At 46.7% G+C, this 13,219-nt stretch overlaps 1 protein-coding gene across 1 annotated transcript; it reads right to left on the bottom strand.

The window, feature by feature from the left end:
- Positions 1-6,015: 6,015 nt before the first annotated feature.
- Positions 6,016-12,935, bottom strand: LOC141073058 (uncharacterized). Its single transcript, XM_073560375.1, has 8 exons — positions 12,496-12,935; positions 9,519-9,643; positions 8,683-8,741; positions 8,548-8,612; positions 8,391-8,465; positions 8,183-8,266; positions 7,665-8,101; positions 6,016-7,539 (listed from the first exon to the last, which is right to left on the bottom strand). Exons 1-7 carry the CDS (start codon positions 12,933-12,935, stop codon positions 7,969-7,971), a joined length of 981 nt encoding a protein of 326 aa, XP_073416476.1. The 3' UTR covers positions 6,016-7,539; positions 7,665-7,968.
- Between the last annotated feature and the right edge of the window lie 284 nt (positions 12,936-13,219).

Below are 13,219 nucleotides of genomic sequence, written 5' to 3'. Positions count from 1 at the left end.
GTGGGAGTTCCTCTTGTGGACATTGCGTGGCCTGCCCCAATATGGACCGCACTGAGGTGTTCACGAGCCAAGATGGTGTACGTGAATATAAAATTAAAAAATATATCACATGTGAGAGTCGAAATGTGATTTACTATGCGGTCTGCCCATGTAACTTGATATATGTGGGCATGACCACTAGACAGCTTAAAAAGCGTGTACGTGAGCACATATTGGGGATAGAGGCAGCGGTGTCCACTGATGACCCCGCATCGCTAAAAACCATCCCCCGTCATTTCAGGAGGTTCCATAACTGCAATGGTAGACTTCTCAGGGTTAGAGGCATTGACATGTTGAATGTTGGTATTCGGGGTGGAGACACGACCAAAAGGTTGGCCCAGTTAGAATCCAGGTGGATTTGGACACTTGGCACTGTCTATCCATCTGGATTAAATGAACATATTAGTTTTGCCCCATTCCTTTGATCACACTGTTCTGATTTAGGGAGAACGCTCAGGTGTAGTGTGGTCCATATTTTAACTTTTGATTTTATGTTTTAGTAAAATTATCATCATGATGATGGCCTATGTGTGCTGGATGTGTATCGGATCAGCGGTCTTTTTGACAACGTATGAGGAACTACGCCCTATGATCAGTATTGGAAACGCCGATGAAGTGATTGATATCCATGTATATGTTTATCTTGTCATTGAATATTAGGATTTTCTCAATCCTTCGTTTTCCTGTATTTATGGGGTATCTATATATATATATATTTTTTTTTTGTATATTTTTTGCATAATTTCATTATTTATGATACCTCCAGTTTCACACTTTTTTCACTTGGATGTATGTTTTAATTGTATTTGGTTTATTGTGTGATTAGCTCTCCCGACCTGTACGCGCCTGTTTGCCATCACCCCTCTGCGCTCGCCTGCTCTCGGCGTCTCCATGCGTTGGTGGTTCCTAACGGCTCCTCCTCCAGCATGACGCCGACGCCGGCTTGCGTCGTTGGTGTCTTGACAACGGAGCGCGTCACTTCCGGTCCGGGACCGCTACTTCCGGCCACGCGCTTAAATGCACTTTGACCAGGCGGTATAAAAAGACAGGCAGTCATCAATGCAGTTATGCCCCCTGATGAAGGAGGATCAAAAAGCGTGTCGGGGCTGACGTGCTTTTCCGGGTAACACCACTGTCACTGCTGCTGCCGCGATCTACTGGTAATTTAACTCCTTATTTGATTGGCAACTTTGGGGTAGTGATCAATAACATGGAGGTTACTTGCAGCTAGCTGGGTGGGATTTTTATGGACATGGCTAAGGGAAATGATTGTGGTATATATCCCAGCTGTGCACCTGTGTGTCCATTATTTTCCCCTCTTATATACTATAGTGGTTTTTTCTTCCCCACTTGGGTTTAATCACAATTGTGTGATTCTTATATATATTGTTAATAGATATTATCTGGATGTGTACGTCCCTTTGCATGTGCTTATGTACCACCATTATGTGTGTGTTCTTCTGCATCTTTCCCATATACACTCACTGGCCACTTTATTAGGTACACCATGCTAGTAAGGGGTTGGACCCCCTTTTGCCTTCAGAACTGCCTCAATTCTTCGTGGCAGAGATTCAACAAGGTGCTGGAAGCATTCCTCAGAGATTTTGGACCATATTGACATGATGGCATCACACAGTTGGCGCAGATTTGTCGGCTGCACATCCCTGATGCGAATCTCCCGTTCCACCACATCCCAAAGATGCTCTATTGGATTGAGATCTGGTGACTGAGGAGGCCATTTGAGTACAGTAAACTCATTGTCATGTTCAAGAAACCAATCTGAGATGATTCGAGCTTTATGACATGGCGCATTATCCTGCTGAAAGTAGCCATCAGATGTTGGGTACATTGTGGTCATAAAGGGATGGACATGGTCAGCAACAATACTCAGGTAGGCTGTGGCGTTGCAACGATGCTCAATTGGTACCAAGGGGCCCAAAGAGTGCCCAGAAAAAATTCCCCACACCATGACACCACCACCACCAGCCTGAACCGTTGATACAAGGCAGGATGGATCCATGCTTTCATGTTGTTTACGCCAAATTCTGACCCTACCATCCGAATGTCGCAGCAGAAATCGAGACTCATCAGACCAGGCAACGTTTTTCCAATCTTCTACTGTCCAATTTCGATGAGCTTGTGCAAATTGTAGCCTCAGTTTCCTGTTCTTAGCTGAGAGGAGTGGTACCCAGTGTGGTCTTCTGCTGCTGTAGCCCATCTGCCTCAAAGTTCGACGCACTGTGCGTTCAGAGATGCTCTTCTGCCTACCTTGGTTGTAACGGGTGGCAATTTGAGTCACTGTTGCCTTTCTATCAGCTCGAACCAGTCTGCCCATTCTCCTCTGACCTCTGGCATCAACATGGCATTTCCGGCCACAGAACTGCCGCTCACTGGATTTTTTTTCTTTTTCGGACCATTCTCTGTAAACCCTAGAGATGGTTGTGCGTGAAAATCCCAGTAGATCAGCAGTTTCTGAAATTCTCAGACCAGCCCTTCTGGCACCAACAATCATGCCACGTTCAAAGGCACTCAAATCACCTTACTTCCCCATACTGATGCTCGGTTTGAACTGCAGGAGATTGTCTTGACCATGTCTACATGCCTAAATGCACTGAGTTGCCGCCATGTGATTGGCTGATTAGAAATTAAGTCTTAACACACAGTTGGACAGGTGTACCTAATAAAGTGGCCAGTGAGTGTATACCTGTCGATTGGATTTTTATTAGATGCTTTAATAAAATTGTATTTTTTATATGTCATTTTGGCCTGGTGTTCACCTTTTTTTTGGTATAGTTTATGTGTTGTTGGTGATAGGCAGTTATAATCCGAATAAATTCATGGTAGATGTATAAGCAAAATACCATGTATATGTGTTTGACTTGCTGGCGCCTTTTTATCCAGCGGATCCTTTAGAGAGGCCATGTCATCAAAGGGGATGGAAGATTTTTTGGAAGCCTTAACTACGGCTACGTCGAGCTTCGATGCTTTGTCTCATCTGTCCACCAAGGGGTCATCGAAAGGGTATCTCCTTTTAAAGGCCGGTGGTATGGAGCCCCTTTTTTCCGGCTTCTTCCATTCTCTATCTACCAGGTTTTTAACCTTGTCATTCAATGGGAAGGACCTACGCTTTTTTGGGTCTAGGCCCCCGAACATAAGATCCTGTGCTGACAGGTCTGGTTTAGCGTCATCCATCCCCATGGTGGACCTTACAGATTTGACTAACTGGTCCATCTGATCAAGGGCAAAGCAAAAGCGGTTAGAGTCTTCTTCTGAAGATGAAGCCGAAGAGGAAGTCGTGGGCTCTGAGGAATATTCGCCTCTCCCCGGGGCAGCTGAGGAGTCGATTCTGAGACTTTTGCAGCTCTACTCTTTTTCGAGGATTCGCCCTGGGATAGGGATTTTAGGGAATCCTTCATCTCGGTCCTAATGATCTCCCTGAGGCTCGTGGTGAAGTGAGGGGTCTCCTCCGCCACCAGTAGCGGCGGGGAAAGCATAAGGGCATATATATTTTACCCCATCCAATTTTTTTCCCTTTCCTGTTTTTGCTCACCATCTGTCGCATTCATGGCTGACATAATTTTTTAGGGTAGGCTTCTGGCAAGGGAGCACCGCAAAGGCAACATTCCCTGTTTTTCCTCTTACCAGAGCACTTCTTCCCCTAGGAGACAAAATATAAGGTGAATACTGCATCAGGGGTACATTCACGAAGATCTCTTACCCCGGCAGTAAGAATTGGTACCGGATCACGGGGGGAGCGAGCTGGATCCTTCGGTCTGGAGGAACTCTTGCGGCCAGGCTGCGTGCTTCGTCCTCGACTCTTCAGCTGGGAGCCTGGGTGGGACTGCATCGCCCTCCCAGGGCTGTGGGGTACTCGGTACCGGGCCGGTGTCAGGGGGATGTGCTGCGGTGGCGGTGACCCGGTCCGTGGCCCTGGGTGCCCAATAAAATGGTGGTTTAATGTAATGGATTAGGTGAATAGTTGGTGACGCCACCTGTGGTGTTTGGCAAGTGAGATGTTAAGCCAACGCTGCGTGCAGATCCGCTGGGACTGATGATATGGTGCAGCAAAGATGGTGTAGCTCCCCACAGGTGGAGCTGTAGTCCCAGGGCAGTGTAGATGCGATGTTAGAGAGACGCAGGCAATGTCGATGCTTAGACTCAGATGTAGCAGTGCTGGTTGTGTTGGCGCGAGAATAAGTGGAGGACACCAAGGCCTGTAGTTCCAAAGCTTTACTCACAGTTTGTAGTGCACACAGGTGCCTGCCTCCGTACCATGTCTTCCAGGGCAGAGACTCAGCCAACCTCCAGGCAAGATGGAATGCTCCCTTCCAACACTCCACCAACATGTGCCTTCCTGAACGTCCCCTCTATAGCGCTTGGTGGTGTGAAGCACTCCAGTACTTAGTTACCCTGGAATGCTTCCTGACAGATGTTCCCAAGAACTTCACTTGTATGACAGACAGCTGTAGCCTGCTCGGGGACCTCCTGGATCCCAGCTCTCTATCCGTGTTGCTGTTGTGTCCCAAGTCTTAGATGGGAGTAGTGCATTTACAGCCAACTACTCCACCAGTGTCTGCTGCAGAACCATAAGTGTCCATACAACCTCGGGGACCGGGCCCCGGCCTTGCGCTGGAACCTTTAGGCAGGGTGCTCTCTTCCAACCCACGTCCTCTGTGTTCCCTTCTCCTTCGTTCCGTACTTGTCCTTCACTCTCCTATGGAAACTTAGGTTACAGTTCTACGTCTTTCTCCTTCTGTTCCTTCCCCTGTGCCAGCTGGCTCAGATCACTGAGGCAGCGGCAGCATTCCTTCTTCCATCCCTCTTCCAGGGATCTCTTCCTTCTCTCTCCTCCCGTCAGACTGACCCATTCTCAGACTCTCCTGACTGACTGTCCTACTGACTGAACTGTAATTCTACACTTTCCCCCTCTTTTATATCTAACGCCACCCACCTCCCAGCACATCCAGTGTTCCAAGCAGGGAACCACCAAAGGTGCTCTGCCAGGACTCCGAATAGAGGAGTCCAAGAGAAAGGACAGAGCCGCAATGTGGCTCTGCTGAACTACCCTGTAGTGTGGGTTGCAGGTGCTGGAGTGTGGTTAGGAGTTCCCACCTTACCTGGATGGTGGGGCACTACACCTTAGGAGAAGGTGCAGTACCTCTGTGGCCACTGAGCCTCAGGGGCACCATAGGACCTCTCTGAGGAACACTCCTGCTCCTGTTCCTGCTGGGTTACCGCTGCATTGGGCCAACCACAGCCCTGCAGCGTTCCTGCGCTTCTCTTATCCCCCCCGGACATCCGGTTAGCAGGGGTGTACCAGGGCAGTCGTCTCCACCCACCTCCCAAGCGGGAATCCCCACGGTGCTGCATGCCGCCCCCCGCCGCCGATACCCATATTGCCGCGGCCCGGCGGCATACAGGGAGAAGCCGGCCGGCATCTGACTTCAGGCCCGGCGCCTCTGGCCTCGCCCGCCCTGCCGCGTCACTTCCGGCTCCCATTCTCGGCCTCCAGCAACGCACGGGGACGTGCAGGCCGACAACGGTGCAGCGGCCGACCGCCCCTCACCACGCCACACCGGCCGGCGCAACAGGGCGGCCCGGATGGGGGATGGCTGCCGGGAGCAGACCCGGAGGAACCCCAGAGATCCGGGGAATACATACCTGCCAACGCTGGAAAAGGAACGGCCATCCTCTGGACCCCATTCATACCTGCTCCGCACGCTTCCGTGGAGCCCTACCAGGACCCACCACGGCGCTTCCAGGGACTCCACACTGCCCGAGGTAGGAGAACCCCTCGCTACCTGGGTCGGACAGCCGGCCTGGGAATTTCCTAAACGTTCATATGGCACGATCTGTAGGGAATCCTGTCCAGCAACAGGAAACCAACTGATGCATGGGAGAGGTGCCACCCTTATGTATAATAATATAATAATTTTTATTTATTTAATAATATAATAGTTTTTATTTATATAGCGCCAACATATTCCGCAACACTTTACAATTAAGCGGGGACATGTACAGACAATAGATTAAATACAAGTTAAGACAATTTAAACAGTGACATTAGGAGTGAGGTCCCTGCTCGCAAGCTTACAGTCTACAAGGAAATGGAGGGACACAGTAGGTGAAAAGTGCTTGTTATTTCAGGTCTGACAATTATAATAAATAGGGATTTTAATATAAAGCTGCATGATCCAGTCATCAGCCCGTGTGTTTAAGTACAATAGTCAAGTATCAAGTGCAGTTATCGTGTGCATGGAGGGTGTGGAGACAGATGAATAGTAGGGTGCAGATTCAGAATAATATTTGGAAGGAGGGAACAGGGCAAAGTTAGTTTACTGAGTAGTTGATGTGGTAGGTTTGTTTGAAGAGATGGGTTTTCAAAGCGCTCTTGAATAGGTTGGGGCTAGGTATTAGTCTGATTGTCTGGGGAAGTGCATTCCAGAGAACTGGCGCAGCACGAGAGAAGTCTTGGAGGCGGAGGTGCGAGGTATGGATTACGGAGGATGTTAGTCTTAGGTCATTTGTAGAACGGAGGGCACGTGTAGGGCGATAGACAAAAATGAGAGATGAGATATAAGGTGGTGCAGAACTGTGGAGAGTTTTGTGGGAGAGATGAGGTTATACTGGACCCTGTAGTGAATAGGTAGCCAGTGTAATGGCTGGCACAAGATGGAGGCATCGGTGAAGCCGCTGGACAGAAATATGACCCTGGTTGCCACATTCAAGATGGATTGGAGAGGAGAAAGTTTGGTAAGAGGGAGACTGATCAGAAGAGAGTTGCAGTAGTCCAGACGAGAATGAATAAGAGCAACAGTAAGAGTCTTAGCAGTTTCAAAGGTGAGAAAAGGTCGGATTCTGGAGATGTTTTTAAGATGCAGGTGACAAGAGCAAGTGAGTGATCGGATATAGGGAGTAAAGGAAAGTACGGTGTCGAATATGACCCCAAGACAGCGGGCATGCTGCTTGGGAGTTATAGTTGAACCCTCCAGGGTTATTTTGATGTTAGGTAGAGTGAGGTTAGTAGAGGGGAGAAACACAAGAAGTTCAGTTTTGGAGAGATTTAGTTTCAGATAGAGGGAGGACATGACGTTAGAGACAGCAGATAGACAATCCTTCGTATTTTGAATTAGGGAAGGGGTGATATCATGGGAAGAAGTGTATAATTGGGTGTCATCAGCATAGAGATGATACTGGACCCCAAATCTGCTGATTGCTTGCCCAATAGGGGCAGTGTATAGAGAAAAGAGGAGGGGGCCTAGGACTGAGCCCTGCAGGACCCCGATAATAAGGGGACGAGAGGAAGAGGAGCCAGCAAAAGATACAGTGAAGGAGCGGTCAGAGAGGTAGGAGGAGAACCAGGAGTGGGCTGTGTCCTTGAGGCCTATAGAGCGAAGCATAGTGAGGAGGAGCTGGTGATCCACAGTGTCAAATGCGGCAGAGAGATCCAGTATCTGTAGGTTGTTCCTGTTCCTGAAGGACGGATCCCCTCAGGTTGTGCTGTCATGGACGATCGAATAAAAAAAGAATTAATATATTGATATTGCATTGCCCTGGCTGAAACCAAAAACTAAGGTTAGACATGTAAACATTTTGACTTAATAAATGGGTTGGGGAAGATTTACCTTCTGCTCACCATCGATGACCGGAGGAACGACAGGGCTCTAGCATACTTGTACTGGCTCCTGCATCCTGCCGATCCACTCGGGGCCTGCATCTCTTTGTTGATCTCCCTCTTGAAGCGATCCCTGAGTGACCACCACAGCTTGATAACCCTTTCACCTGTAAAGTGAAAGCACAAATTGGTTAGTATACAACACATTACATCCTGCAACATAACTTACTCAACTGTGAATACTTATGCGCTTGATTCTGGGCCGGAGCTTCGAGGTACCCCCGGTCGTCCACAACTGTAAAACAAACTTCCACCTAGAGCCGATGGGTCACGACAAGGTCAGCATGGCGGCGGTCCCCCATGTTCCACAGCGTCTCCCGCACCTCATTGATGAGGCGGTCTACATTCAGACCACCATCCGATTTCGGGAGCACGCTGTGAAGCCTGCTAAAAAAGAAAACAAAAAAAAAATATTAAACTCAAATCATCCACATGAACTATAAAGATAATAAAAAGAGAGGTACTTACTCTATGCTGACCATCGCGATGCTCACGACGTCAACCCAGGGAGGTGCTTGGAGTACCTCTATGCCGGACCCCAGAATGTGAAGACTATAAAAAAATATGTGCTTGGATGTAGGCATATGTATTATGTGTACTGTGATGTCTGTGATGATCTGTTTTTTTATGTGTTGGGTGGACTGTGATTGTAAGGATCTGTTTCTGCGAAACTTACACTCTGCGCGCCCGCTCCTGGCATTTCTCCACCCCGTCCATCTCCTTCTGGAAGCCCCTCTGATGCTGCAGCTTCCTGTGAAACCAGAATTAATGCATTAAATGGTTACAAAAATTTTTTACCATCACCAAAAATTAAAATATAAATTTGAAATTACCTCAGATCACCGACGCTGTGAGGGAGGGCTCCCAGAAGGAGACATGGCCTGTTGTCTCGAAGTATCTGCAAGTATAAAGACAATTGTTACCTACTATACATATTATATATTTAGCTTTCTGGCCTTTATACTTACATCACGACTCCCACTGGGTCCTGCTGGCCTGGCTTTCACCCACACTTTTTTTGTAGGATCTGCAAGTATAAAGACAATTGTTAGCTATTATACTGATTATTTATGTGTTGTCCACTGAATTAGAAAATAAAAAGGTAGCTCCAGAGCCATTTGGATTTCAATCCCTCTACCCTCAAAAAAACTCCCCCTATGCCCCCCCAAAATCAAAAATGCAAATACTTCAGTAGGTTTCTAAACCACCCCCTCTGTAATTTAAAGGTTGATATGCACTATGCGCAAGCAGACATGACCCTCCCCTTCCTGTATTTCCCCATAAAACCCAAACCTAACACAGCCACCAAAGTAGTACCTTGCAAACACCCAATACTCTCCTTCCAACTTGATATGCACGATGCACAAGCTGGAAATCCCTCCACCTCCAGTATTTCCCCCCAAAAAAACCAAACCTATACCTTACAAACACCCAATACCCTCCATCAAACTTGAAATCCCTAAACCCCCACTTGAAGATCTATTGACCACAGATGCTATGTTTTAAAAACCCTGGTAAAATTTTAAATACCCAATTTCTGCATTCCCCATTTGTATACACCTTTTTTTTTTTTAAACAGAACCTCAAACACCTCTGTATTGCATGTTGTGCTTTCCTGTGTGACATAACCCACAATTTTAAAGTGAACTTGGTGAAATTATACTACGGACAGTTTTTGGAGCAATTTTTATTTTTTTATTAAACTTTTTTTTACTTTTTGTGAAAGCAAGAAGGAGCTACACTGCTCTTTATTTTAAATACAAGTACAGTAAATGAAAAATAAAAAAAATAAAATTAGACTTACCGGTAATTCGGTTTCTAGGAACCTTCCACGACGGTAAACGGAGGTTGCCTCTTAACCCTGATGGGGGACAGGAAACAGAGAGGTTAAAAGTCCCTCCCACTTTACAGTGACGTATAACTGAGACCCTAGCACCAGTTTACCTTCTGATTCCCAGATTTTATCCAGAGTATAGGGTGGGAATTAGTGCCGTCGTGGAAGGTTCCTAGAAACCGAATAACCGGTAAGTCTAATTCTATTTTCTCTAGTCACCTTCCACGACGGCATATGGAGGCATACCAGCTAATTTTGCACTAGGGAGGGACAATGGCCTGGAGAACTTTTCTGCCAAAGAATAGATCTCTACTGGTGATACGTCCAGTCTATAATGTTTTGAGAAAGTATGCAGTGAGGACCACGTTGCTGCCCTGCAGATCTGCTCTGTAGATGCACCTGCTTTTTCTGCCCAGGAGACTGATGTGGACCTGGTTGAATGGGCCTTGATCCCCACTAGGGGAGACATATTTTGAGTGATATATGCTTCTGCTATCGCTTTTTTAATCCAATTGGCGATAGTGCTCTTTGCCACCTTTTTCCCCTTGTTTTGACTTGAGGGATGGACAAAGAGGTTCTGATCAACTGTGCAAGGATGGGTTTGCTTCAAGTAATGCAGGACAATGTGTTGGACATCAAGAGTATGGAATTTTTCCTCCTTAGTGTTTGCTGGATTTTGGCAAAATGATGGTAGGACGATTTCTTGGGAACGGTGGAACTCAGAGACTACTTTGGGAAGGAAGGATCGAGATGAAGGACTATTGAGTCGTCTCTAACAAGCAAATAAGGTTCCCTTATTGATAGGGCTTGTAATTCGCCTACTGTCCTAGCCGTGGTTATGGCTACCAAGAAGACTTTGTATGCCAGGATTTGAGGAGAACAGGAAGACAAAGGTTCAAAGGGTGGACCTGTGAGCCCCTGGAGCACCAAGTTCAGATCGCATGGAGGGACTATCAACTGTTTCTTAGGGTTCATTCTGATGGCCAAAGTCATGAAACTCTTGATCCAGCGATGCCCTGCTAGATCCTGGTCAAAAAGAGAGCTGAGACCTGGACCTTTAGGGTGCTAGGCCTAAGGCTGATCTCTAAGCCTTTTTGTGAAAAATCCAGAGTTTGCGACATATTTGGGCTTAGCGGATCCGGTAAGTTAGGTAGACAGAAGGATACATTTTTTTTCCAAATTTTAGTGTAGATAGCGTTGGTTACTGGCTTCCTGGATTTTTGCAGGGTAGCAATTACTGGGTCTGACAACTCTTTGGCTTTCAGTACTTGGGCCTCAGTAACCACGCCGCTAGATTCCACTTCTGAGAATTTGAGTGAAGAATGGGCCCCTGCAAGAGGGGGTTGTCTTCTACAGGTAAGAGAACCGGGCCATCTACTTGCATCTCGGTGATCAAGTTAAACCAACTTTTTAGGCCAAAACGGGGCTACCAAGATAGTCGGGGTCCGGTGTTCTCGGATCTTCCTCAAAACTGTTGCCAGAATTGGAATTGGTGGGAAGGCATAGGCCAGGTGGAAGTCCCAATTCTGGGCTATGGCATCCACACCCCTGTAATTGTCCCTGGGGTTTAGGGAGAAGGCTTCGACCTGCACGTTTTGATGAGAAGCAAAAAGATCAATTTCCGGTAGGCCCCACCTGTCTACCAGCATTTTGAAGCTTCGGTTGTTTAGAATCCATTCCCCGGGTGGATTTCCTGGCGACTTAAATAGTCTTTTCTTACTTTTGTGGTAACAACATGACAGACATTGACCCCACACAATGATGTATATATCTTTAAAATTTTAAATTTTATTAGACATAAGAGTACAACATTACACACAAATATACACAATAGAAGTGCTGGAACATAAAATAGAAAAGGGACTAAAGTCCATGGAATCCCACATTGCGGCATCAAAAATAACCACCCACCAAAGTGGGGTTATACAAGAGGGACAAAAACCACTACAGTTATATCATCTTTATCAAAATGAGATTACATATTTTAGGATACAACGTTGCAATTGTTTGTATTGGAGGCCAAATTATCATACATGAATAAAGGCTAGACAGTTCCATACCAGAATGTGCCAGTGGAGATGCCTGGTCGTCCCTCTGCCCCGATGCGCGTTTCGCACTGCTTCTTATTCATGTATGAAAATTTGGCCTCCGATGGGGGTAATGCTATAGGGGGCACTACAGGATTTATGCCTTACTGTGGTGATTATGGCCTATTTTTTGTAGCTTGATACTAACTGTGGGCAGCTTTTGTCTCATAAAACTGTGTTTTTTGCGCAGCAATACAAACAATTGCAACGTTGTATCCTAAAATATGTAATCTCATTTTGATAAAGATGATATAACTGTTTTTGTCCCTCTTGTATAACCCCACCAAAGGTGGGTGGTTATTTTTGATGCCGCAGTGTGGGATTCCATGGACTTTAGTCCCTTTTCTATTTTATGTTCCAGCACTTCTATTGTGTATATTTGTGTGTAATGTTGTACTCTTATGTCTAATAAAATTTAAAAATTTAAAGACATATACATCATTGTGTGGGGTCAACGTCTGTCATGTTGTTACCACAAAAGTAAGAATTGGTTTCTGTGGTGTATTCATTGTATATAGATTGTATTATATACTGGGCCATTTTGTGACTTTAGACTTAAATAGTCTGCCTATATGTTGGAAGTGCCCTTAAGATGGACCGCCTTCAGGAAAAATAGGTGTTTTTCGGCCCAACAAAACATTCGAGCGGAGATCCTTTTTAGGTTGCTGAATTTTGTACTGCCCTTGGTGCTTGATATGAGCAACTGTGGTCATGTTGTCCGAATATATTCGGATGTGCTGTCCAGCAATCTGGCAACTGGCCGCCAGAAGGGCTTCTTCCACAGCCTTCAGTTCCCTGAAATTGGATGATTTTTCACTCATTGTCTGGTCCCAGAGTCCCTGGAACGGAATATGATTTACCATGGCCCCCCCAGCCCCTTCTGCTGGCATCTGACGTGACTGTAGTCAGTGGGAACTGGTTCCAACTTATGCCTCTGCAGAGGTTTCTGGAGTTCATCCACCATGCTAAGGAGGCTCTTACTCGACCTGGCGTGTGCACTTTCTTGTTCAGAGTACCGGGATGACCGTTCCAGTTCTCTAAGATGTGAGTCTAAAGGATTCTGGAGTGGGCTTGAGCCCAGGCTACCGATTGTATAGACGCTGTCATAGAGCCCAATATCGACATGCCTTCCTGGAGTATAGGGGACCTCATGTCCCTGAACATCCTGACCTTTGACACTAGGGACAGACGGTGGTCGTCTGGAAGGAAGGACATTTGTCTTGCAGAGTCCAAAAGTACCCCCAGAAACTTTCTGGTCTTGGAGCGCCACAGCTGAGACTTTTTCAAATTTGGGATCCATCCCAGAGATCAACGTATCTAGAGTCTTTAACCCCTTCCCGACCAATGACGCCACATAGGCGTCATGAATACCTGTGCCATTATGACCAGTGACGCCTATGTGGCGTCATGAGTTTAAAGCCCCCCTGCGGGTCGGGTGACCGGGGTCACTGAAAGGTCACCCAACCTGCAGATACAGGGGGATGTGTACTTTACCACAGGGGCGGTGGCTTCGCCCCCGCGTGGCTACGATCGCTCTGATTGGCTGTTAAAAGTGAAACAGCCAATCAGAGCGATAGTAATATT

The sequence above is a fragment of the Dendrobates tinctorius genome, unplaced genomic scaffold, assembly GCF_039654945.1.
Source record: "Dendrobates tinctorius isolate UK_male_01 unplaced genomic scaffold, ASM3965494v1 ptg000296l, whole genome shotgun sequence".
NCBI classification, from domain to species: domain Eukaryota; kingdom Metazoa; phylum Chordata; class Amphibia; order Anura; family Dendrobatidae; genus Dendrobates; species Dendrobates tinctorius.
The sequence above is the reverse complement of the archived record's forward strand: the minus strand, read 5'-3'. Positions and strand labels throughout refer to the sequence as shown.

Coding starts and splice junctions, on each gene's coding strand:
- LOC141073058 (XM_073560375.1), bottom strand. CDS start 12,935: ATGGATCCCAAATTTGAAAAAGTCTCAGCTGTGGCGCTCCAAGACCAG. Junction 8,267..8,390: donor CAGGAGCGGGCGCGCAGAGT/GTAAGTTTCGCA, acceptor ATTTTTTTATAG/TCTTCACATTCTGGGGTCCG. Junction 8,102..8,182: donor ATCGCGATGGTCAGCATAGA/GTAAGTACCTCT, acceptor TTTCTTTTTTAG/CAGGCTTCACAGCGTGCTCC.